The sequence below is a fragment of the Dama dama genome, chromosome 1 (genome assembly GCF_033118175.1).
Source record: "Dama dama isolate Ldn47 chromosome 1, ASM3311817v1, whole genome shotgun sequence".
In the NCBI taxonomy this organism is placed as follows: Eukaryota; Metazoa; Chordata; class Mammalia; order Artiodactyla; family Cervidae; genus Dama; species Dama dama.
In genome coordinates this window covers 44,495,114-44,518,079 of record NC_083681.1, presented here as the reverse complement: position 1 = coordinate 44,518,079, position 22,966 = coordinate 44,495,114, and the positions used below count along the sequence as shown (strand labels likewise).

The 22,966-nt window shown below is 52.8% G+C and overlaps 1 protein-coding gene across 1 annotated transcript in view; it reads right to left on the bottom strand.

Annotated features, from left to right (window-relative positions):
- The window catches only part of LMO1 (LIM domain only 1), a 41,273-nt gene that overhangs the window by 836 nt on the left and 17,471 nt on the right, over positions 1–22,966 (bottom strand). Inside the window, exons 2-3 of the mRNA XM_061132855.1 lie at positions 3,617–3,830; positions 982–1,107 (exon numbers count right to left, since the gene is read on the bottom strand). Of these exons, the coding sequence (XP_060988838.1) occupies positions 982–1,107; positions 3,617–3,830 (340 nt within the window). The remainder of the gene's footprint in view (positions 1–981; positions 1,108–3,616; positions 3,831–22,966) is intronic.

Genomic DNA, 22,966 nt, shown 5'->3' with positions numbered 1-22,966 from the left:
TTCCTGGAACATCCTTCCGGGAAGAAGTGACCCTGTCCCACCATCTTCCCTCTAACCCAGAGAAGGCCCTGCGCCTCCCCATCCTCCTCAAGCCCTGCAGGATTCAGCCCTTCCCCCCAAAGGTGTCCCCAGCGGGTCGGAGGCCTTGAGTGGGACCCCAGGGTCACAGGCCTGGTCCCAGCCAATCCCGCTTCAACCACCAGGTGGCGCTGCAACTTCACTGCGCCCTCCTGGCAGTGGGTCTGGGCACAGCCCCAGACAAACCAGTGTTCCCTGCAGGACCCCCTGGACCTCAACCTCTGGGAAGACTTGTATGAGTTCTTTCCTGACCTGGGGGCTCCTGAGCAAAGGGCCTGCCTTCTGGGGCTTGGCCCCTAGTCAGGGCTGAAGTGCTCTGGTTCCTTAGGTCCCCACGGTCTCCCACAGGGCGGCGGGGCACAGAGGAGGGGCCAAGAGACCAGAAAGAAGGCTGGGCTGGAACCAGAATCGCAGGAATGAGTGACAGTTCCCCAGGGGGATTTCACCAGTCAGGTCTGGGAACCCCTTCTCATTAGATCGTCCATGCGGGTATCTCCATGTAGCACACACACAGGGCTGTTGTGCACACACATTTAAAACACACATGCACAGGCATACTCACCCATCACACACACAGCACACACAGACCCGCCTTGTACATGGACATTTAAAAATACATGCATGGACACAACACACAATGTACACACAGCTCATGCATGGCCCTGTCCGTCACGTTTGCATAGACCTGAACTCCACAAATGAGCGCACACGGTATCAGAGCACACGCATTTGGCTAGAAGGCTCAGGCATATATAAAACACACACATGCACGTACATGCTTACAACAACATGCACTCAGAACCCACGTCTCCATGCATGCCTCCGCGGCGCTCCTGGTCTGTGGCAGCAGGTGTCTGATAGGGGCTGCTGAGTGGGTTGGGTCTGGGGCAGACCAGCACTCACCTCTGGTTGCAGAGCTGGCAGGCGAAGCAGTCAAGGTGATATACGTTGTCCCGGGCCCGCATCACCATCTCGAAGGCTGGAATCAGCTTACTGCAGGCAGCGCAGTTTCCTGTGGTGCCGAAGAGCCTGCAGAGGGAAGGGTGCAGAGGGCTCAGGGGCCTGTGGGGGTGGGGGGCAGGGGAGTTGCCTCGACTCGGGGGACCACCTGCCCCCTACCCCTATAGTTCAGCAGGTGGGCCCCGGCCAGAGGGAAGGAGCACAGATGACAGTATCTAGCTTCTGCTAAGAGAGCAGGCTTCAGAGAAATTTTCACAGCCACTCAGGAAGGAGACTGTGGGGACTCGGGAGTTGGTTGATACTGCCTGTCCCCTGGCTTCACTGACAATGAGGGCTCCCACTGGGGTCCCTCAAGTACCTGGGGCTACCAGAACAGTAGGCTGGGCCCTGGGCAAGGACTGCAGGTTCACACAAGCCTGAACTTAGACATAGTCTGACAGTCATGGGCTGTGTGTCCTTAGGCAAGTCATTGAGTTTCTCTGAGCCTCATTTATTTCAACTGTAAAATGGGGACTGAAACGTACCCTTCACAGGCTTGTTGTGAAAACTGTAACCTCTCAGCCACAGCTCCTTTAGTGAATGCCTGCATAGCATTTGCTATATGCCAGGCACTGTTCTAGGGGCTCTCCAAAGACCAAGTCATTCAGTCCTGACAAAAACCCTATGGGGTGGTCTTTTTCCGCTACTGATTCATGGTGTGACTTGCTTAACTCCCTCGAGCCTCAGTTTACCCTTCTTTAAAATGGGGATGCTGGACTAGATGATCCTGTTTAAAGATGATTCTAAAAACAGGACCGATGCCAAATGGAAGTTTCAAGGACATCTGGCACAAAGCCTCTTTGGGGCAGGCACCCCTCCTCTTGGCTGCTGATTGCAAAGCTCTAAGGACAGGGAACTCACTCCCTCCCCATGCAGGCCTGCCCTTGACTGGACATTCCAGGGGTATGCGCCAGCCAGGTTCCTCCTCGCTTCCCTTCTGCACACTGGCAGAGCAAGCCCCAAGTGAGGCAGAGACCGAGAGGCAGGCAGGAGGCCCTCTAATCCCTGATTTGTCCAGCTCTAGCTCAGGTGCCTGCAGATGAGCGTAGCTCCATTATTCATCAGCCTGAGCTGCCTGGTGGCTCAGATTAAGGCAGACAAAGGCTGGGCCACAACATCTGCTTGCCAAGAGGGGCCTTTCTGGCCACCAGTCCAATGAGAAGTCACTGCAGAGGGGCAGGTTCTGGACAGCCATTCTCTGGGACTGAGCAACTCAAGGAAGCCCCACAGGCCCCCTGGCCTATTGGCCCAGGTAGCCTCAGAGTCATTCCTGGGCCTCTGCCAGAGCCCAGGAAAATATCTTCAGGCTCCAGTAGCCGGCGGGGCCGAGGGTGCTTGTGGATGCACTGACCCTGTGGGTGAGCCCCTCCTGCACTGTGGCCACCCCTGGCCATGTCAGCTGGTCTGCCATCTCCCCTCAGCCTGGTTGGGTTAGCCCCCAGGTGATGTCCTAAACCTCAAGACTTGGAGGCCGCTTCCAGGTTGCCGAGGGGCGAGTCCCCAGTGCCTAACCCCTCCTCTTGGCCTCAGCATCTCTCCTCCAGCCCGTCTGAGTCACACATCTTGGTTTACAGCACCACTTAAAAAAAAACAAAAACAAAACAAAACCTCCTGCAAAGGCAGAAGGTGTAGGCAGGTAAATCTTAGGCTCTTTGGGTAAGGAGGGGAGCCTCTGCTGATAATCGCACCCTCCCCTGCAACAAGCCCAGTCCTGAGCAGAGGGAGCGCCAAGAAACCCTGGCCACGACCTACTAATTAATGCGATGGGCCTTCCTTCCCCGCAAGGCCCGGCCACCACCCAGCACCCTGCATGGGAGCCAAATGCAGATGCTGGGTCTCAGCCAAGGCCCCTGCCTGGTGGCCCCCTTCCAGCCTTGCTGATGTCATAGATGGCCTAAGTGGGGGTTAACTGGGGGAGGCGGCCCCAGGGAATAGGATCCAGGTTGTAGGGGAGGGGTGAGTTGGAACTCTGAGGAATGCAAGGTGGGGAAGTGTTGGTATTTTCACTATCTACAGAGGAGTGAACTGAGGCTGGGGAAAGAGGCTCAGAACTAGTTTAAATCCAGCATCAGTGGCTCTTCTAGGGTCTGGCTACCTACCAGACTCTGCAGGCATGGGGGTGTCTAATCCCAGGGCCCACCTGGAGGATGGAGAGCTGGGCCCTGGGGAGATTGAGGAGGAAACCAGCAGGCCAGGGGGGCTCAGGGAAGATGGAACTCACTCCTCGACTTGCTCCTGGAAGCTCCTCCACCATGTCCCTTCCTAGATTCCAGGGACAGGGTGGGTCAGAAGTGCCTGGCAAAGGCAGAGGCAGAACCATATTGGTGCCCTTGGGAGGCTCCTCTTGGATGCCCGATGGTTAGAGACATGCCCACCGTGGACAAGTGCTGGGCACCGAGGGTCAGGGGCAGGCATGTGTGTACACTGGGTGTGCGGGCTGAGGCAGGGCAGAGCAGTGCCAGCCGTGGAGAAGGGGGCTCTTGGGGTGGCAGGGCCGGGGTGTGGGCCGGGGTGGGGGGCGTGGGGGGAGGCCGCCCACCTCAGGTAGTCGCGCCGGCACAGGATGAGGTTGGCCTTGGTGTAGAGCGTGGAGCCCACCTCGCCCAGGCGGCAGTCACAGCAGGCGCACTTGAGGCAATCCTCGTGCCAGTACTGGTCCAGTGCCTTCAGCAGGTAGCGGTCCTTGATCTTGCGGTTGCAGCCCGCGCAGCCCTTCTGCTTCCCTTTGGGCTGGACGGAGAGCATCGGCACACCTGCGGACGGACAGACAGATGGACACGGTGGGCGCTGGGGCTCAGGACATGTCCCTCTGCTTCTTTCTGCTGCCCCCTCCCAGGATCCCTCCCTGTCTCCTTGGCAACCACCTCTCCTGGCCTTGGGTCCCACGCTGTGGGGCTGCAAGGCCCAGCCTCCTCCCCTGGCCCATGAAGTTCCCTCCAGAAGCTGCAGGAGCCCCAAGTCCGCTCGGCTGCAGGCACACAACCAGCCCCAGGGCCCAGCCCCCCTGAGTCACCCCTCTCCATCCAGCCAATGTCCCCTGTGCTGTGTGGCCCACCGTATATCTGAGGCGTCCTCAGGCAGCCCCTCAGCTCTTCCAGCAGCCCTGAGAAGCTCATCATGGGCTTGGGGTCCACTAGGACTCCTAGATCTGTTTGCACCTCAGGTCATCCTCACATTGCAGTGTGTTTTCTTTTTAACCAGACACATCAGGCTAAAGTCTCGTGGTTGTGGGGGTGTTGAGAAGAAAGTGGGGTGCTCCTATGATACTCCTGGGGGCACAGGAGCTCTGGAGCTCCTGGCTGGTGTTGAGGAGACAGCGGGCCCTGGCCTTGTTGGTGGCCTTCCTAGGAATGTTTCTGCCTGTGTGTCTGCTCGGTGGCTAAGTCTTGTCCAACTCTGTGACCCTGTGGACTGTAGCCCGCCAGGCTCCTCTCTCCATGGGATTCTCCAGGCAAGAATACTGGAGTGGGTTGCCATTTCCTGTTCCAGTGGAACTTCCTGACCCAGGGATCAAACCTGTGTCTCTTGCATCTCCTGAATTGGCAGACTGATTCCCGCTGGGCCACCTGCAAAGCCCCCAGGAATGTTTCTAGCTAGATTCAAACTTCCTACCTGCCCTAGCCTGAGGAAGGGTAGTTTCAGTGCCTCTGCATCCTTGCCCATCCTACCAAAGTAAGAAACTTGGAGACTCTGGCCGGCTCCCAGGGTCCATATGATTCCCAGCATACAAGAAAATGGTGAGTACAGAGGACAGGAATCTCAGCATGGCCTTGCCTGGAGGGAGGGGCAGACCACCCAGCAGCAAGCAAGTGCATTCACACGCAACCACTGTACACTGGTACCACATGCAGGCGTGGGCTTGCATGTGCGTAGAGGCACGGCTCCTAGGGCCCCAGCCCTGAGGCCACGGGGAGGGGTGGTTGAGAAGGAGGAGGGGGCAGACGTCCCCAGGGGACCTGGACATCCATGCGGAGCCCTGAGGCTCCGGTGCGGAGAATTCCAGGCTTGGACAAAGTGTGGGGGGGTCTCAGAGACAGGCTGGACAGCGGGGTTGCCTGTGACCCTTGTCTAAGAGCCCCTCACAGGGGTGGTGGGGGTAGGGGGTGTTCCTTCCCTGACCAGGGCACTGCTGGGCTGAGGGGTCTCCTCTGGAAGATAAAGCCCGCTCTTTCCTGTCCCCTCAGTTTTCCAACAAGCCCCTGAAGGCTCCCTCTTCCCGGGCCCATCTTCTCCCAAGGACCCGCGTACTCCCCAGGCTCTGGGTTCAGTTCCAGTCCCAGGGCACCCCTCCTCTCGGCCCTCCCCCTCACTGCTCCCCCCACCCCCACTCCAACCCGAGCTGCTTCCATTCCCTTCCTTCCTCCAGGGGTGACCCTTCCTCAGGCTTCAGGAGAGAAGTAGCTTCCAAAGGACCTCAGTCTGAGTCCACAGGTGTCCGGTCAGAGGGGACCCGGGAGTTCTTACAGGCAAATGCTCTCATTCTACAGGTGGGGAAACTGAGACCCAGACAGGCCAAACGGCTCATGTAAGCCCCGCATCAAGTTGGCCTCTGGGGTCCTGCGTCCCTCCTGTGCACTTCTGGGCCTCGCTGCCTCCTCTGGGAGAGGGGGCGGCCCTGGAGAACCCAGGATCAGCAAGACAGGTGAGGGCGGCGTGGAGGCAGGCCAGGCTTCCTGTGCTGGGCTCGCTCCTTCCTCCCTCCTCTAGTCCCCGCAGGGCCCATCTGTTAGCTGGGAAGTCCGCTGCCTAATTTCCTTAATGCAGCTCTAAAGGTTAATTGGTCTGAGAGAGTGATGGGGCTCAGGTTGGCTGTGTCCTCAGGCCTGCCTGTGTCTCCGCTGACAGGGGCCAGCCTGGTCACAGAGCTCTGAGGAGCCCAGAGAGGCTGGTTGGGGAGCAGACATGCCTGCGAGCTGAGGGGGGCCCAGGGGGTCCTTCCAAGGCCTGGCCTACAGGGAGCAAATGCAGGAAGGATTCAAAGAGCTGGGTGTGGGAAGGTCTGGGGGCTCCCGGGGGCAAAACTGTCCCTGGGGCCTGTGGAGGGATAGCCAGCCAGCATAGCTATGCATATAAATTCCAGCTTGGAAAACCCCAGGCAAAGCCTCTATCCAGCCTCCCTAAGGCTGATTTTCCCCTTGTTCCCCTGGGCTGGCAGCAGGCCTGGCTCCCTTCCCAGACGTGCTGGGCCCTCCCAGGGCTCTACACTTGTGCTTTCACTGCTGGGGGGTTGGGGGTGGCTGGAACATCCTTACTCAGGGGATGTACTCAGGGTCCACTAAGTTATACCCCCAAATGAAGGGGGATCCCAGCACTAGGAGTGTCTGTCCTGCTCCATATTCCATCTGGCTTGACTCCTGGAGAGGCTAAGCCTACAGGGCTATGGACCACATGGTAATTCCATCGCCACTGGGACGGGGTACCTGGATGACCCAGGGAGGTTATGGGGAGTGAACCCACATGCTGCCCCAGGTCCCCAGCCTGGCATAACGTAGGTGCTCTGTAAGGCCTGAACACCCAGCTCCAGGCTGGGTGCTTACTGGACGCTCTACTTTCTGGGCTCTGGAGAACTCTTAAGAAGCCACGTGGCTCCTATAAGTGTCTGATGGACACTGAGACACGGAACACCAGGGTCAGCCTGGCCAAGAAGGTTCCAGAGCATCCAGGGACCTTGTGCTTGCTCTGCCTAGAAAGTCTGAGGTCCTGGAAAAAGTCTGACTCACCCCTCCCTTCTTTAGGGAACACTCACGCTATTTGTTCTCCCTGGGCTGGTCCAGGACTTGAAAACACCCTTGGCAAGGTAAAAGGGCTTTAAGGAGGACGCCTACGCTCCCTGTTTCCCCAGTTGGAGCAAGATGCTCCCCAGAGGGTCCGGGCTCTTCCTCCCTGTCCTGCCTCCCCAGCCCCCACCCAGCCTGCCAGTCGGCCCTGCAGACACCTCTTCCCTCCCTCCCTCCCCTGCCCGGCTCTGGGAGCTGAGCCTCGGGCCATGCACTTTCCATTAAGGAGATAGCATCCTTTTGCTGAAGTCCATTTGGGATCCATTTTAGTGTTATCTAAAAATCAAATCTACATGGTAATCCTTTTAATGTACTCCTGACTTTAGAAAAAAACAGCTTTGCGCTCCTTCAGGAAAGGTTTTAAAGCATTACCCAGTAATTACTACTCACCCATGAAAACACTGATATTTTACAATGGATGGTGTTTGCCCCTGCACACGCGTGCAGGCTCACGCTCAGACACACACACACATACACACGGGACCCAGCAAAATAAACTAATTCACTCAGCTCGAGTGTTCCCCCAAATCTTGGGGCGTGCAGGGGGATATTTGAGGGGAGATGAGCCCAACCCTTACCCTACCCCTACCCTGGTCAGGCTGAATCCCTGGGCGGGCCGATGCAGGAAGAAGGCAGGCTCCCAGTCTGACTCATCCGGCTGCCAGACACTAACCCTCAGCTCTTTAATCTGGGGAAAAGCCAGACAGTCCGGGTGACCAGGAGGGACTGCCAGAGGTCATTCAGCTCTTCCCACACCCCACGGAGTGGTCTGCCAGGCCACACCCAAGTCTTCAGCAACTCCTGCCACCTACCCCCGGCCAGCCTGCCCCTCAGATCGGACTTTTCCAAAGTGCCCAGGCCACTGGCTCCTGGGCCCACCCATGTCTACAGTTTGGAGAGCAGGCTGAGCCCAGCTGTGGAGCACTCCCTCCGCTCCTAGTGATCTCAAGGGCCGGTCCTCCTCCCCAGAAAGCCAACCCCATCCAGCCCCGGGTCACTCCAGGTTATGCCCTGTGGCCCCCCTGCTGGAAGCCACTGTGGCCACCACCCAGAACTCTACCTGGTATTTGAGACTCCTTCCACTGTCTGGCACTGCTGGCTCCGCTCCCTGCAAAATCTAGGAATAATATTCCCTTTCCATCCTGCAAATGGATCTCGTCTGCTTCTGCCCCAGAGCCTTCCTTTCACCATTGATCCAGGAAGAAAAATGCCTGGTCCTGCCCACCCCACTCTTTCCCAGAGGTCAGAGTCAACAGTGGAGCTGAGGTGAAGAGCCTAGACCCTGAACTCAGAAAGTCTACTTTCCAGTCTGGGAACTGTCCCAAGTCACTGGAGGGCCTGGTGCAAATCCCTTTATCTTTCCAACTCTCCTCTGTGAAATGGGGCCATACCAGTTTCCTTCCATCAGGCTGTGGTGACGACAGGACAAGGTTCTGCATAGGAAGCCACAGCCCAGAGTCTGGTCACTGGCTGGGACTGACAAACAGGTGTCTGTTTATTGTTACCATGCACCCTGGGAAGTCTTCCCTGTTCTGACACTTGTTTTCTTGCTCTTTAACTTTTTATCTTGTCAACACTTCAAACTTTCAGATTTTGCAAGAACAGAAAGAATTCATGTATACTCTTTATCCCAAACCTCTAAATATGAACTTTTAAAACCATATTTACTTTATCCTTCCCTGCTTATCTATGCAGCTACATCCTTTCCTCCTTCCCTTCCTATAATTCTTTTCCTGACTCAGTTGAGAGTTGGTTTCAGTAATGAAGCCCCTGCACCCCTTAAAACTTTGGTGTGATTTCCTAATAGAAAGGACAGTCTCTCACATGACTCCAGTACAATGATCAAAACCAGAAAATTACCACTGATCTAATACCATTACCCATCCATTCAGATTTCATCAGTTCCCCCAATATATACCTTTTCCGGCAAAATAAAAGTCTGGATCCTGCATTTCATTCAGTCGTCAAGTTCAGTCTACTTGAATCTGGAAGAATTCCTAAGCTCTTCTTTGTGTTTCAAGACACTAGCATCTTTGAAGAGTACAGGGCAGTTATTATGGAGTTTCCTTCAATTTGGTTTTATCTGACACCTTTGACTATATGACCTTAACTGCTCTGTGCTTCTTTGTTATAAAACGAATATGAGAATAGTACTGCTACAGTTTCGGTGAGGAATCCGGGAGCTAATACAAGTGAAGTGCTCTGGACTAACCAAACCTAGCAGTCCAAACTTAGCCTCGATTAGTGTCAGCCCATTCAGCACGTGGGGAAGATTGACATTAGTCACAGCTCCATCTCAGGGCCCTACAGCCCGTGATGGACACATTTTGAGGGGAATCACTTGATTTGAACGTGCCACCACGGTTAAAGTCATACAGGCACTGACTAGAGTCGAGCCTTACCCAAAGGATCGTCTAGTGGCCACTGCAAACGTCTGCAGGAGGAGCTCAGCCGCATCTATCTGACAGGCAGCTTCAGGGACCAGTCAGGGGAGACGGGGGCTATGGCAGCTCAAGGTGTGACAGCTCAGGGCAGGTCCCGCTGGGTGCCCTGAGAGGCCTGGGACACAGGCAGGTGTGGGCTTGGGATTTCTTGTCATCGCCCCACTTGCCTTGGTACTGTTCCAAAACCGCATTCACACGGCACAATACAGCTGCCCAGCATAGCGCTAGGCCTCCCTTTCTCACCCGAGGGGCAGGCAGGGAGCCAGGGCTGGACTCTCCTGGGGACTAAGGGTATTCTGGAGGGAGATCTACCTATGATTGAATACTTAGCAGTGCTCGCCTCCCAACTGCCTTATGAGACGGTACCCTGATGATTTTCATTATTTTTTGACACACCATGTAGACCCCATTCCTGTCCACTGTTGATACCTTTGCCCCCTCTGAACTTGTCCTAGGCTCTGTTGGTCGTATAGGGCACCCACTCTCCTCCAGCAGGCCGATGAAGCAGGGGGCTCCATGGATCAGCCCCAGTCTGGTCTCCTGTGCAGAGCCCTGGTCTTGATCCTGGATAAATCATTGCGTCTCTCAAGACCTGTTGGTCTCCCCACCGGCACAGAGGGAATAACTCTAGCATGTATTTCTTGGCTGTCTTCAGGCACATGTAGGATGACATCTGGCATTAAATGCACCTCTCCTCACAGAAACCAGCAAATGCCCTTGAAGATGAAAACTAGTTCCACTTTAACAGTGGGAAAACTGAGGCACTGGAAAGGTTGTGACTTGTCAGAGGTCATACAGAGCTGGGATTTGAAGCCCAGCAGCCTGTCTTCAGGATTCATCTGCTCTGATGTCGGGCTGGGCACTGCTCACCTAGAGGTGCTAGCAGACCCAGGAGGCAGACATCACAGCGGTCAGGAGACACAGAAGGTACCCAGATGCAGGTCACACCTACAAACATACATAGCTGCACACACACTTTCACATGTGCATGGAATTGCACACTTGCAAACTAGGTCCCTAAGAGGCAGGGCCACGTCTGCTTATTCTCCCCAGAACAACTTTATTCCAGGCTCCAGCACAGCACGAGCATTAGTAGGTGCTCAGTAAATCACATGAAAAGACATACCCCTGCATCCAAGCACATGCATGCATGGGTGTCACGTAAATATACACATATACACTCGAGTGGTCATATGATCGTTAACTGTCTTTTAAAGAAACAACATATCAGGACTTCCCAGGTGGTGCAGTGGATAAGAATGCCAATGCAGAGGACATGGGTTTGATCCCTGGACCAGGAAGATTCTACAGGCTGTGGAGCAACTAAGCCTGTGTGCCACAACTACTGAAATCTGCAAGCTCCAGGGCCCGCAAGAGTAGCCCCACTCTCCACAACTACAGAAAGCCCTTGTGCACCAGTGAAGACCCAGCACAGCCATAAATGAATAAAATTATATTAAAAAAAAAAAAAACCCACAACATATCCAAAAAGTGGATCGTAGCTCAAAATCAAGCTCTGATTCGAACAAAACCCACAAGTGAAAAGCCTGGTACTCTGTTCTCAATATCACGTTCCCCAGGAAATGGAGGAGCACGAGCCCTGAGGTTTTGTCCACAGGGACCCACATGAAGTGGCTGAAATTATCCAGAAATGATCAGTCTACAATCATCATATCCACGTCAGCTGCTGGAGGGTAGGGTCTGGGTCCCTGCCACCTGCAAGACGCCTGTACCCAGCGGGGTCCACACCTGGGCCTGGAACTGCAATGTAGGATCCCAAACACAGCCAGCCGGCGGCCCCTCCTCAGCATCAATCCCGTTTAATAAGGAAATTTGAAAGTGTAATCTAATTCTGCAGAATCTCTTTAAATCTCGTTTTCTCAGAAGTAACTTCATTTCGCACGGACACATCCAGCCTTGTGCGAAGGCCTCCATTTCACACCAGTTTTATCTCCACAATTTCTCGTCTCACTGCACTCCTATCCCAGGGCCTTGCCATGCGCCAGGCGAGGCCTGAACTAATAGCATTTCCTACTCATTTGGAATCAAAAGCCAACGAGAACAACTGTTGAAGCGCGCGGCCACAGCCACCTAGAGCACGCTCATTACCACCTCTGTGCGCACACCCCCTTGCAGGCAGGCGGCTGCGTACTGGGTTTGATGACGGAGGGATGTGGGGCTCCCGTGACTTTCAACTCCCTGTGGTGGGGGCTCGGCTCCTGGGATGCTGGACAGTGCAGTGGGGGGACTGGCCCCTTTGACTCTGGAGGAGAGGAAGACCATATAGACCCTGAAAGTGGTCCACACAGAGAGATGCACTCAACTGACTCCATCACTCCCCAGCCCAGGCTCAACATATTCACCTGCTAAATGAGGACAGCCTACTTTAAAGGATTATTTAGAGTATCAAATTAGATAATGGACATGAATTGCTTATAACAACGTTTGGCAAAGTGGCTTTACAAAGTCAGCTAAAAAAACTTATGTACTTCTGACAACCCAACAATTCTCTTCCTAGGTATGCACCCAAAGAGTGAGAGTTTATGTCCACTAAGAGAGATGCACAAGGATGTTCCCAGTTCTCAATAGCTCCAAACTGAAGACTGCACAGATGTCTATCAACAGTAAAATGGATACTAAATTATGCTATGCTTATACAATGGAATAATACACAGCCACAACAAAGAATGAATCACCAATACATACAACAACATAGATGAATCAGACAGTACAATGTGGCACAAAAGAAGCCAGACAGAAAGGCACACACTGTATCATTCTATTTGTATGTACTTCCCAAACAGAAAGCCAATCCATGGTGATCAGTGTCAGAATAATGGCATGTATTATCACCTGTCAGGAGGTGTGAGGAAGCCTGCTGAAGGCCGGAAAATGTCCTTTATATTGAACCTGGTGGTGTGTGAATGGGTGCACACATATAGAAAACTTCTCTGAACAGTTGAGACTTGGGCCTTTTACCGCATATACATTATACCTCAGCAACACCAAAAAACTAAGGAGGCCCCTCAGTTGGGACTTTATATGTCTTTTCATAAAACCCACCATTTACCCACCGTTCACTACCTCTGTTGTCTCAGAGAATCCTCATTTTTACCCCGAGGCACTAAATGATTAACTCACTCAACAGAGCCCCAAGGAGGCTCAGGCTGTTACCCAAGGTCAAACAGCCGGAAGGTGGCAGGGCAAGGATTGGATCCCCAGCCTGCCTGATTCCCAGGTTCAAGTTCTCACCCCTGCACACACCCCATGGCCTCCGTGAACAGCCCAGGTGAAGAGGGTTTGCTGGAGCAGCTTCTGGGTTCTCCTGTGCAGCCTGAACATGGGTGAGTCTACGGTGGGACTCTGGGGGCAAGCTTAGAGCAGGGCCTGGGCTAAGACCAGGAGGAGTGACGGGCAGGGCACTGTCTCCAGGCTCTGCTGTGTCACAGGCTTCTCACCTGCTGCTCCTTCAGAAGCTGTGGCTGCTATGGGATCTAGACAGGGCTTCTGGCTGGGCCAGCAAGGGGATGTGGACTGGAATCTAAGGACAAAGATGGTTCAGGGGCTGAGAAAGGAGCAGAAAGGCTGTGTGGAGGCAGGGCTGAGATGTTTGCGTTGTGGCCTTAAGAGAGACGAAGAAGCTTCACTGGGGAAGGCTGAGCTGTGAGAGGACAGCTGATGGCTCCGGACCCAGAGCCACAAGGGTGGGGGAGCCTCAGTCAATAGCCAGGAGCTTCGGGTGAATGAGATGACTGGGGAAGGGGGGCCTGGAGAGGAGCCTAGGTAAGAAATTTAAAGGGGTCCAGCAATACTTGCCTTCTCTAAAGTGCCAAGTTCCTTCTGGTCTCCACAGACCACCACTGTAGAGGCCGAAGGAAAGCACTGTCCAGTCCTGTCCCAAACATCTGCAGCCACGGTGGGTGTGTTTGACCTCATGATAACACTCCACAATGAATGCCCACTACAGCCAAACGCTTTAGATTCGTTAACGCTCATCCTCCTCATGACCCCGAGGTCAGGGAAATCACAAACCTGCCCAAGGAACCTGTGAGTGACTCAGCAGGGCTTTGGACCCAGGCTGCTGGCCAGGAAGTGCCCCACCCCCTCCCTGCTCTCTCCAGAGGCAGCATCACATCATTTTTTTCCTAAGCGATGGGGAAAGTGAACTTCTGCTTGGACCCAATCTGGGCCTGGCCCTGGCCAAAAGAAGGTGGCTCTGAAACACCCCTTGCAGGGACGCATCAGGGAAGAATGGGCCCCTGGTCCCCAGGGCCCCCCAAGGGAGCCAATTTCTGTGCCAGAATCCAAAAGCAGCTGGCACTTCTACAGTCGGTTCTGGTGGAGGCAAACCTCCTGAGGTATGGTGCATCCAGAAGCCTGAGCCCGTGGGGACCTTCCAGCGGGGGTAGATAACACCACATGGGTCCTTGCTGCTGAGGGAAGCCGGACCCAGCATAGCCTGCTGTCAGGCACCAGCTTTAGGGAACCCAGTAGAGAACTGGAAGGGGAACTCTGAGAGACACGGGAGCAGCTGCAGACAGAACCTAGAGGCACTTTGAAACATCAGAAGCTGCACATTCTCTTTGGAGGTTGTCATGGGGAATGATGCCTAAGTTAACTGCATACTTATCTGCAGTGTGTGCCCCTCCAGCATGGGTGGAGGTCTTCTCTTCTCATCTTTGGGAAGCCCCAGACATGCCTAGGAAGCAACAGATCCAAAATAGGACTCTAGATCTCCTCCCTCAAACCTATACCCTTACCTAGGCTTCTGTTCACAGCCCTAACACCATCATCCATCCTGGTGCTCAGGGCAGAAACTCAGAGTCATCCTCAGATCTTCCATCATCCTCATTCCTCTTCCCTGCTTGGTCTGTATCCCATCTCACCTACTTTGTTCCACTTCCAGAGCCACCACCGTCTTTCACCACACTACTAGCTAAGCCCCCCACCAGCTTCTTCTGTTCGTATCGATAACCCAACTTCAAATAGCAGCTGGAGAAATCTTTCAAAACAAAGTAGGTCAGGTCTCTGCTCGCTTGAAACCCTTCAACTTCCAGGGGGCTGGGAATATCACCCACACTTTTCATCAAACCCATGATATCCTTGTGTGGTCTGGTCTCTGCTCCCCCACCCCCAACGAGCTTTAGCCAGAGTCCAGATCTCCCTCCTGCCTCAGGGCCTTTGCACCTGCTGTTTCTCCCTTGTCAGAACACCCTTCCTGTTTCTTCATGAGGTTGGTTGACTCCTTCTCATCTTTTCGCTTCAGCTTAAATGTTATCTGCTTAGAAGGCCAGCCTTGATCTCTTGATTTCCTTATTTAAATAACTCCTTGGTCATTTCCTTCTGAGTTTTCACCACAATTTGTAATTGTTTTTACTTTTTTGTGATTTTACCTAAGAAAAATGTTTGGTCTTTTATCATAAGAATGCAAGTGCCATGAAGACCTATTCTGGGGACTCTGTCTTATTCATCACTGTGTTTCCAGCACTGAACCCCACAGTGATCACTTTTTTTTTTTTTTTACAGTGATCACTTTTTAACCATCAGTTCAGTTAATGAATGAAGAGACTGAACAGAAGCTATCGAGATATTACTGACCAGAGTCTCCTGGGCCAAGTGAGCTGATGCAGATAGGCAGGCTCCCCAGAGATGGGTGCCTTCATCAGGCTTGGTGCTGTCCTGAATCACACACCTGGAGCTATGTAGCTCAAAGAAACAAACACAGACGCAACTGCAGCAGTGCCTGGTCTGCCACTCTCAGGAATTTGAATAGGCCCACCCCAGGGCTCCAGCTGAGAAATAACTGCTCTTGTGCAAATATTGGATTGGCCAAAAAAGTTCCTTCGGGTTTTTCCACATAATCTTAAGGAAAAATTGAATGAACTTTTTGACCAACCCAATATAAACCCTCTACCTTTTAGATACAGGGACAGCAATTCTGTCCTTCAGCCCTGCAGACCGTGAGGAATGAAGCCCCCTTCCCCCCTCAGTGCATCTGAAAGTAAAAGTATTAGTAGCTCAGTCATGTCTGACTCTTTGTGACCCCATAGACTATAGCTCACCAGGCTCCTCAGTCCATGGAATTCTCCAGGCAAGAATACTGGAATGGGTTGCCACTCCCTTCTCCAGGGGATCTTTTCCAACCCAGGGCTTGAACCCGGGTCTCCGGCATTGCAGGCCTCTTGAGTAAATACTCCATCCCAACTCTCTTGTTGGGGTGGAGGCCTGGAGCTCAGGCATCTGTGTAATCTTGGCAATTCAGTCATTCTCTTTGCACTTGTGGCCGGGGCACCCCTCCCCTGGCACAGACTCCCACAGCTCCCCTCTTGAGGGTCCTTTGAGCTTAAAGATATAACCACTCCTCCCTCCCTGCCTAGTCTGAACCTCTGTGGGGCAGTTGGAGGAAAAAGCCCCTGAAGTTTGCTACAGAAAACCCCCAGGTCCAAGCCTCTCTCTATCTGCAGCTTCCCCAAGCCCCATCCCATCCTGGTCTGTTGCAGCCAGCCCCCAGTTATTTATCAGGATGCTGCTTGCAGCTGCATAGTTGTGGGTACTAGCAGGGAAACGTCTGGAAGCTGAATTCCCCAGGCGGCAACTCAGCTGCTCCCTGGGCACCGGCAAAGCCCGTGTCACCCATCTAATGAAACAGGGCTCCCAAGGGACCTGCAATCTCCACAGAGGAGGAGGAGGGCACGGACTCTCAGACGAGTCTCAATTTCACAGCATCAGAGACGCGAGCACCAACGCGCTGAACCAGAAAACGAGAGTCTGGCAGGAGCTGCAGACACACCGTGAGCGCCAGGGGATCGGAGATTAGGGCCCTTCAAAATCAATTTTGAATTCAAACTTTTAAATGTGTTCTCTAGATGCCACGAGGGGACCCTCCAGGCAGGCTTGGCCTAGCCAGCTGTTGGGTCCTGCTTGCTTCTTGGAGCAGCCAGGGCCCATCTGCTAGCCCCTGGGCTGGATGAGGCAGGGGAGGGTGAGGAGGCTGGGAGGGAGACCCCAGGAGTGGGAGGAGCCTCTTAGGTGCCAGTGGACCCAGCACAGCCCCTAGGGTGCCTGCCTGAGGTGCCATCCTGGGGCCTCCTGTTGAGGCCTGGGGGGCTGCTCCTCCCTCCTTTGCAGACCTCGATGAAAAGAACTGAAGGCAAGGCCCACACGAGCCAGATCCCCACAAACCCCTAACCTGGCTGAGGAGGCTCGTGGGGCCCCAGTGGAGGAAGCTGCTAAGAACGCGAGCAGTGGAGTCAGACAGGCAGGAATCTGTGTCTCAGACATGTGTATCTCAGACCAGCCGTGGATTCCCAGGGAGAAGGTGTTGGTTCAGAAGTGAATTTCCCTTCCAGAAACCTGGTGGGAGGAAGCCTGCTGTGAGGGCCTGGGCGTGCAGGCCCTGGGAAGTGAGAGGGGTCTGAAGCCTCCCAGGGCAAAGGGAGAGAAAGCATCGCTGGGTAGCTGGACTGCTGGGAGGGCCGGGGTGGCCGCAGGCTGCACTGAGGCATGGGGTCTGCAGCCAGGGAGCTGACAGTCACCCTGCCTGCCACCCGTCAGGCCGTGTGGGGTGTGCTGAGCACCACCCTGGCCCTGCAGTGGAAGGGGACGGGACTCACAGGGCAGCCGGCCTCAGCTGGAAGCCAAGCAGAACAGACTGCTCCAGCCAAACTTAGGAGGAGACCCCTGGGCCCGCAGGAGGAGGGCCTTGGGGATGTTTGTAGGAAGAGTAGGCTCCTAGCAGCCCCTGCTCTGCCTGGGTCCCTGCTCAGGCATATTTGTTCCTCCAAGCATACGATCAGCCCACCACTGATGCCTTCCATCTCTGGGTGTGGAAGCTGGTCCATGACAAGCCTATCTGACTTCAGTGACTCACCGCCCCTGCCCCTCAGTTTTCCAAACCTGAGGCTAAGCCCTCAACTGGAAGCCACACTGAAAGAGACATAAACACGAGCAACTGTGAACCACTCTTCCACTGAAAGGCACCAGGAGGGCAGCCCCCTTCTGGAATGAGCAGCCCTGCAGAAGGGCTGGGGTCATCAGACCACTTGCAGGCGAGGAGGCAGGAATGCCCCAACCCCTCCCACCCCCTGTCTTGGGAGTGGGCTGCCGGCTCTGCGAGGAAATTACAACATGGGCCTGGGTAATGCTCCTTTTAGTTACAGCATAAACTGCGGCAATAAAGCGTACCTGGGGAATGTTTAGAGAAAGCACTAATGATTTCTTCCCCAGTGGTTAATAAATTCACTTCCAGATCAATTTGTTCGCGATAGAGCCTGGCGAGCGGAACCCGCGCGGCGGGCACAGCCAACTGTGTCTTTTTCAGTATAAATGATTTATTACAATGATTAGCGGCACATAAACAATTTAAAATACAACGCTAATTAGTTTGGGGAAGAAAGGAGGGGAAAAGCCACCCTGCCTCTCTCCCCATTATGTTCTACTTCCCTAAGTGTGTACTTTTTAATTAAATCCAAATGTCACAATAAATTTAAAGTGTTTTATTACCATTCGGACTAACTAAAGCAGTCATGCAAGCCCCCATCTCAGGCATCATGGGCGAGGCTGGGGGTGAGGGCTGAGGGTGCAGCAGGGCCTGTCTACAAGCTCTCCTGGAGACGGGAGGTTTTAGTGAGACCCCTGGAAACCCCTCCTGCTTTCTGGCAGCCCCAGGCTGCAGAACGCTGGCAGAGTGCACCTCCTCTCAGCTTCCTGGCCAGCCCAAGGGATGTCGCCTCCCCAACACCGGCTCTGAACAGCCCAGAATCCACCCATTTCTCCTCAAAGGTCCCACAGCACTCCGCACCCTCCCCAAGCCCTCCTCAGGTGTTCTAGCACCTGCCTCACATCGTGCTTGGCATTTCCTATACATCTTACCACATTCTCCTTCCAGTGCTCTGAGTAGTAATTACTGCTTCAGTTTGGTGGATGGGGAAATTGAGGCTCAGAGAGGTGGAGTAACTTATCCAAAGTCACACAGCTAAAAACTGGACTCTTGACAAATCCTAGAGTAGCATTCTGCCTTAGAGCCCACACCTTGCCACATCTGGGGCCTGACTTCCCAGCACGCAGGATGGGGACAAGAACATGATGGCTGCTCAGACAGGGATTTCCCTCACGTAACACCCTGCTGTGCCCAGAGGCACAGGTGAGACAGGTGTTCAGGCCAGGGACCTAGACTCTGATGAGTCTGGGTTCAAGTTCAGGTTCTTCCATTAATCCACAGTGTAAACTCAGTCAAGTCCTCAGCCTCTCTGAGCTTCAGCATTCCAATCAGCAGAACTCAAGTAATAATATCCAAACTGCAGGGCCAAATGAGCAAAGCAGCTAAAGCAAGAGGAGTGTTTTGCAATCCTGGACACACTATATAAGTAGTAATTACTAACAACAGCTCTTGAAGTGAGCAAAGATCCATAAGAAATCCCACTTCACTGATCAGGAAACTGACGCCAGCAGGTGAAAAGGACTTACCCAAGGTCCTGCTGAACCTTGGGTGCCCAGGGGACCAGGCTGCAGGCAACCTCCTTTCCCAAAGCTCAGACAGCCAAGGATGGTTTATCTTCTCAACATTCTTCTACTATTTATTTAAAGTGAAAAACAAATATCCCTAAACATAGAATTACCATATGACTCAGCAATTCTACCCCTAAATATATACCCAAGAAAAATGAAAACATATGTCCACACAAAAACTTGTACATGAATGTTCATGGTGGCATAATTCACAATAGTTAAAAAGTAAAAACAATTCAAATGCCCATCAACTGATATACAGATAAATAAAATGTGGTATATACAGATAATGGAATATTATTTGGCAATGAAAAGAAATGAAGTATTGAGACAAGCTACAACATGGATGAACTTTGGAAACATTATGCTAGGAAAGAAGTCAGCCACAAAGACCACAACTTGTCTGATTTCATTTGTATGAAATATCCAGAATAGGCAAATCCATAGAGACAGAAAGTAAATCAGTGGTTGCCAGAGAGGAGGGGAATGGGGAGTGACTGCTAATGGATATGGAGTTTCTTTTTCGGGTGATGAAAATGTTCTTGAATTAGATAATGGTGATGGCTGCATCACTCTAAATACACTGAAATGCACATTTTTAAAAGGTTAATTTTGTGGCATTCAAATTATTCTCAGTAAAGCTGTTAAGCTCAGAAAAGCAAAACAAACAACAAAACAAATATTCCTTTGAGAACAAGAGAAAACAGTTCGTAAAAAGTAAGTTCTGGGGTCAGGGGAGGGGTCCTGGGAGGTCTAACAGCCAGCCCTCAGCCATGGTCACCCTGTCTCATAACAGCTACTCCAAAGGGAAGGGCTTCAGAGCACCCTCCCCACTCCTAGCGGCTCCCTCCTCAGTACTCCCATCCAGAAATCTGACTGTGCCTTCTCTTTCCAGCCCTGCTCCCCAGGCAGCTCAGACCATACTGGTGTATCACTCTCCTCCTACACTTGTGTTTTGTCTCCCTAGTGCTCTCTGTTGAAATTTCTCCACCCACTGAGGCTATCGTCCCACCTGCAACCAACATACTCATGGAGGGGGGTCCCTATTCCAGACCCTGAGCTTGTCCTACATCAGGTACCATAGGTTACAGTATAGCACTAAGACTAGGATCAGAGTGAGGTCCTCCGTGTCCCCAGCCGAGATTCAGTAAGGAGTGCTACCCCCCCTCTCTCGGGGTCTGAGAGTCTCCCCTAGGCAGGGTGTATAAGCTCAGATCCAGGCCACAAAGGCCAGGAAGGAAGGCGACTAGGCTGCCTTGGGGTCAAATGAAAACTGCAGGAGGGAGAGAGTACAGTGCCCAGGCCAGGGCAGTGCTCCTTGTGGCTAATCTGAGAAGGTGACTCAAGAAGATGCAGCCTGTGGTCAGCAGAGGGAGCCAGGCCCATCGTGGCAGGGTGCACCCAGCTGCCCCTGAATCTGGGGCCTGGACTGATGCTCTTGGGGTTTCTCTCCTCTTGGGGGAGGGAATTTGCAGCCTTTACCCTGGAAGGGAAGGCAGAGCATCTGTGGGCCATGGGGAAAAGAGTGCGGCCAGGGTGGAATGGGCTGGGTGGCTCCCCAGGCCCTGGGCAGCCAGGAAGGAGCGGTGCTGCACCCCGAGGCCCTAAGGGACAGCTCACTGCAGGGCCAGGGCCTTATACTCAGCTCACCATGGAAGTGCCCTCAAACACAGGTTCTGATCTTCTCAGGCCAGTCATACTCTCATATAATCAGGAGGTGGACTGTATTAGACATGGATGAGGGTAGGGAGATGTGGCTCTTTCCCAGAATCAGGAGTTCTTTAAAATTTTATTTTATTTTTGGCTGCACTTCATTGCTGCACTTGGGTTTTCTCTAGTTGTGGCAAGCGGAGGGCTACGCTCTAGTTGTGACGCACAGGCTTCCGACTGCAGTGGCTTCTCTTGTTGCAGAGCATAGGCTCTAGGGAGCCCAGGCTCAGCAGTTGCGAAGCACAGGCTTAGCTGCCCTACGGTATGTGGGATCTTCCTGAACCAGTGATTGAACCCATGTCCCCTGCATTAGCAGGCGAATTCTTAAGCACTAGATCACCAGGGAAGTCCAGGAGCTTTCGTGGAAGCCAGTCTGAGAGAGGAAACAGGCCCAGAGCTGTGAAGGCCATGAAACACTTTACAGGCCGATCACATGAGATTCTGGGAGCTGGGACGTGGGAAGCTGTTTGGGTGGGACTTGCTGCTCCCCTGCCCTGGTGTGCTCCCGCCTGCCTCAGGCCAAGGGCTTCAGCTCACTCCTTTGAAGCCTGGAAAGCCAGGAGGTTGGTCCAATCATGGGGCAGCCACAGAAGAGAGCACATGTAGGAGCAGGGAGCCTCAGGCCAACGATGGGCAGGGTCAGCAGGAGCCTCCAGGACAAAAGTGGATAAGGATAGGCTTGCAGTTGAGGACTCTGTCTGCCTTCCCTGGGGCTCAACTCTGGAAACTCAAGCCTTGCTACTGGTAGTAGAAATGCTCCAGGCAAGATCTTGACCACCAGGAGACTTCAGAGGAGCCCCCACATTCCCAAGGCCACAGTTCTAGCTATGCCCTCCACCATTTCTTTCCAGGACTTCGACTGCCTCCAGTCTGACCATCTAGTCCCCATCTCCACTCCACCCACCCACAGGCTCAGAATGACTCTTGGAAGGAAGGGAACTGCAGGAAGGAGCAGATGGCAGTCTGAGGCTGGAGTTGGTCGAGTGGTCATCCTATAAACTCAAAACAAAGAACACTTCCCTCCTACGTCATCACTGTTTTTTTTTTTTTTTTTTCTGCCCCTAGTTTTATCCCCTCCAATTATCCTCCAAATTGGGAAAGGAGTATGTCCAGGCTGTATATTGCCACCCTGCTTATTTAACTTATATACAGAGTACATCATGAGAAATGCCAGGCTGGATGAAGCACAAGCTGGAATCAAGATTGCTGGGAGAAATATCAAAAACCTCACATATGCAGATGATACCACCCTTAAGGCAGAAAGCGAAGAGGAACTAAAGAGCCTCCTGATGAAAGTGAAAGAGGAGAGTGAAAAAACTGGCTTAAAATTTAACATTCAAAAAACTAAGATCATGGCATTGGGTCCCATCACTTCATGGCAAATAGATGGGAAAACAATGGAAACAGTGACAGACTTTATTTTCTTGGGCTCCAAAATCACTGCAGATGGTGACTGCAGCCATGAAATTAAAAGACGCTTGCTCCTTGGAAGAAAAGCTATGACCAACCTAGACAGCATATTAAAAAGCAGAGACATTACTTTGCTGACAAAGGTCCATCTAGTCAAAGCTATGGTTTTTCCAGTAGTCATGTATGGATGTGAGAGTTGGAACATATAAAAGGCTAAGTTAGAACATATAAAAGGCTAAGTGCCAAAGAATTGATGCTTTTGAACTGTGGTGTTAGAGAACTCTTGAGAGTACTTTGGACTGCAAGGAGATCAAACCAGTCAATCCTAAAGGAAATCAGTCCTGAGTATTCATTGGAAGGACTGATGCTGAAGCTGAAGCTCCAATACTTTGGGCCACCTGATGCGAAGAACAGACTTATTGGAAAAGATCCTGTTGCTGGGAAAGATTGAAGGCAGGAGAAGGGGACAACAGAGGATGAGATGGTTGGATGGCATCACCAACTCAATGGACATGAGTTTGATTGAGCAGGCTCTGGGAGTTGGTGATGGACAGGAAAGCCTGGTGTGCTGCAGTCCATGGGGTAGCAAAGAGTCGACATGACTGAGTGACTGAACTGAACAGGCTGAGCAGATATAACAGTAATATATCTTTGTCTTTGTCTCAGGTTCCTAGCACTGAATTCCTATAAACCTTGGAATTTCCTGAGTGATAGGAGTATCTTTTGTTATTCATAAGGAGTCCCTACTGAGTACCTCTGAGTTTATACTGATGAGGGGACCTAGGGTGGGGCCCCTAGATAGCCTCAGGCTGGGGCTGGTCACCAGAAAGACCTTACGATTAGATGGTCAGAACTTTCTGCCTCACCCACTGACCTCCAGGAAAGGCTGGGAGGTGGTTAGTGATGAAGCTCTATACAGAGTCCTAAACAAGATTTGATGAGCTCGGGTTGGTGAACATGTTCACATATTAGGTGGGTGATGCATGCCAACTCCACAGGATGGAAGCTGCTATGCTTGGGACCCTACAGACCTCACCCTAT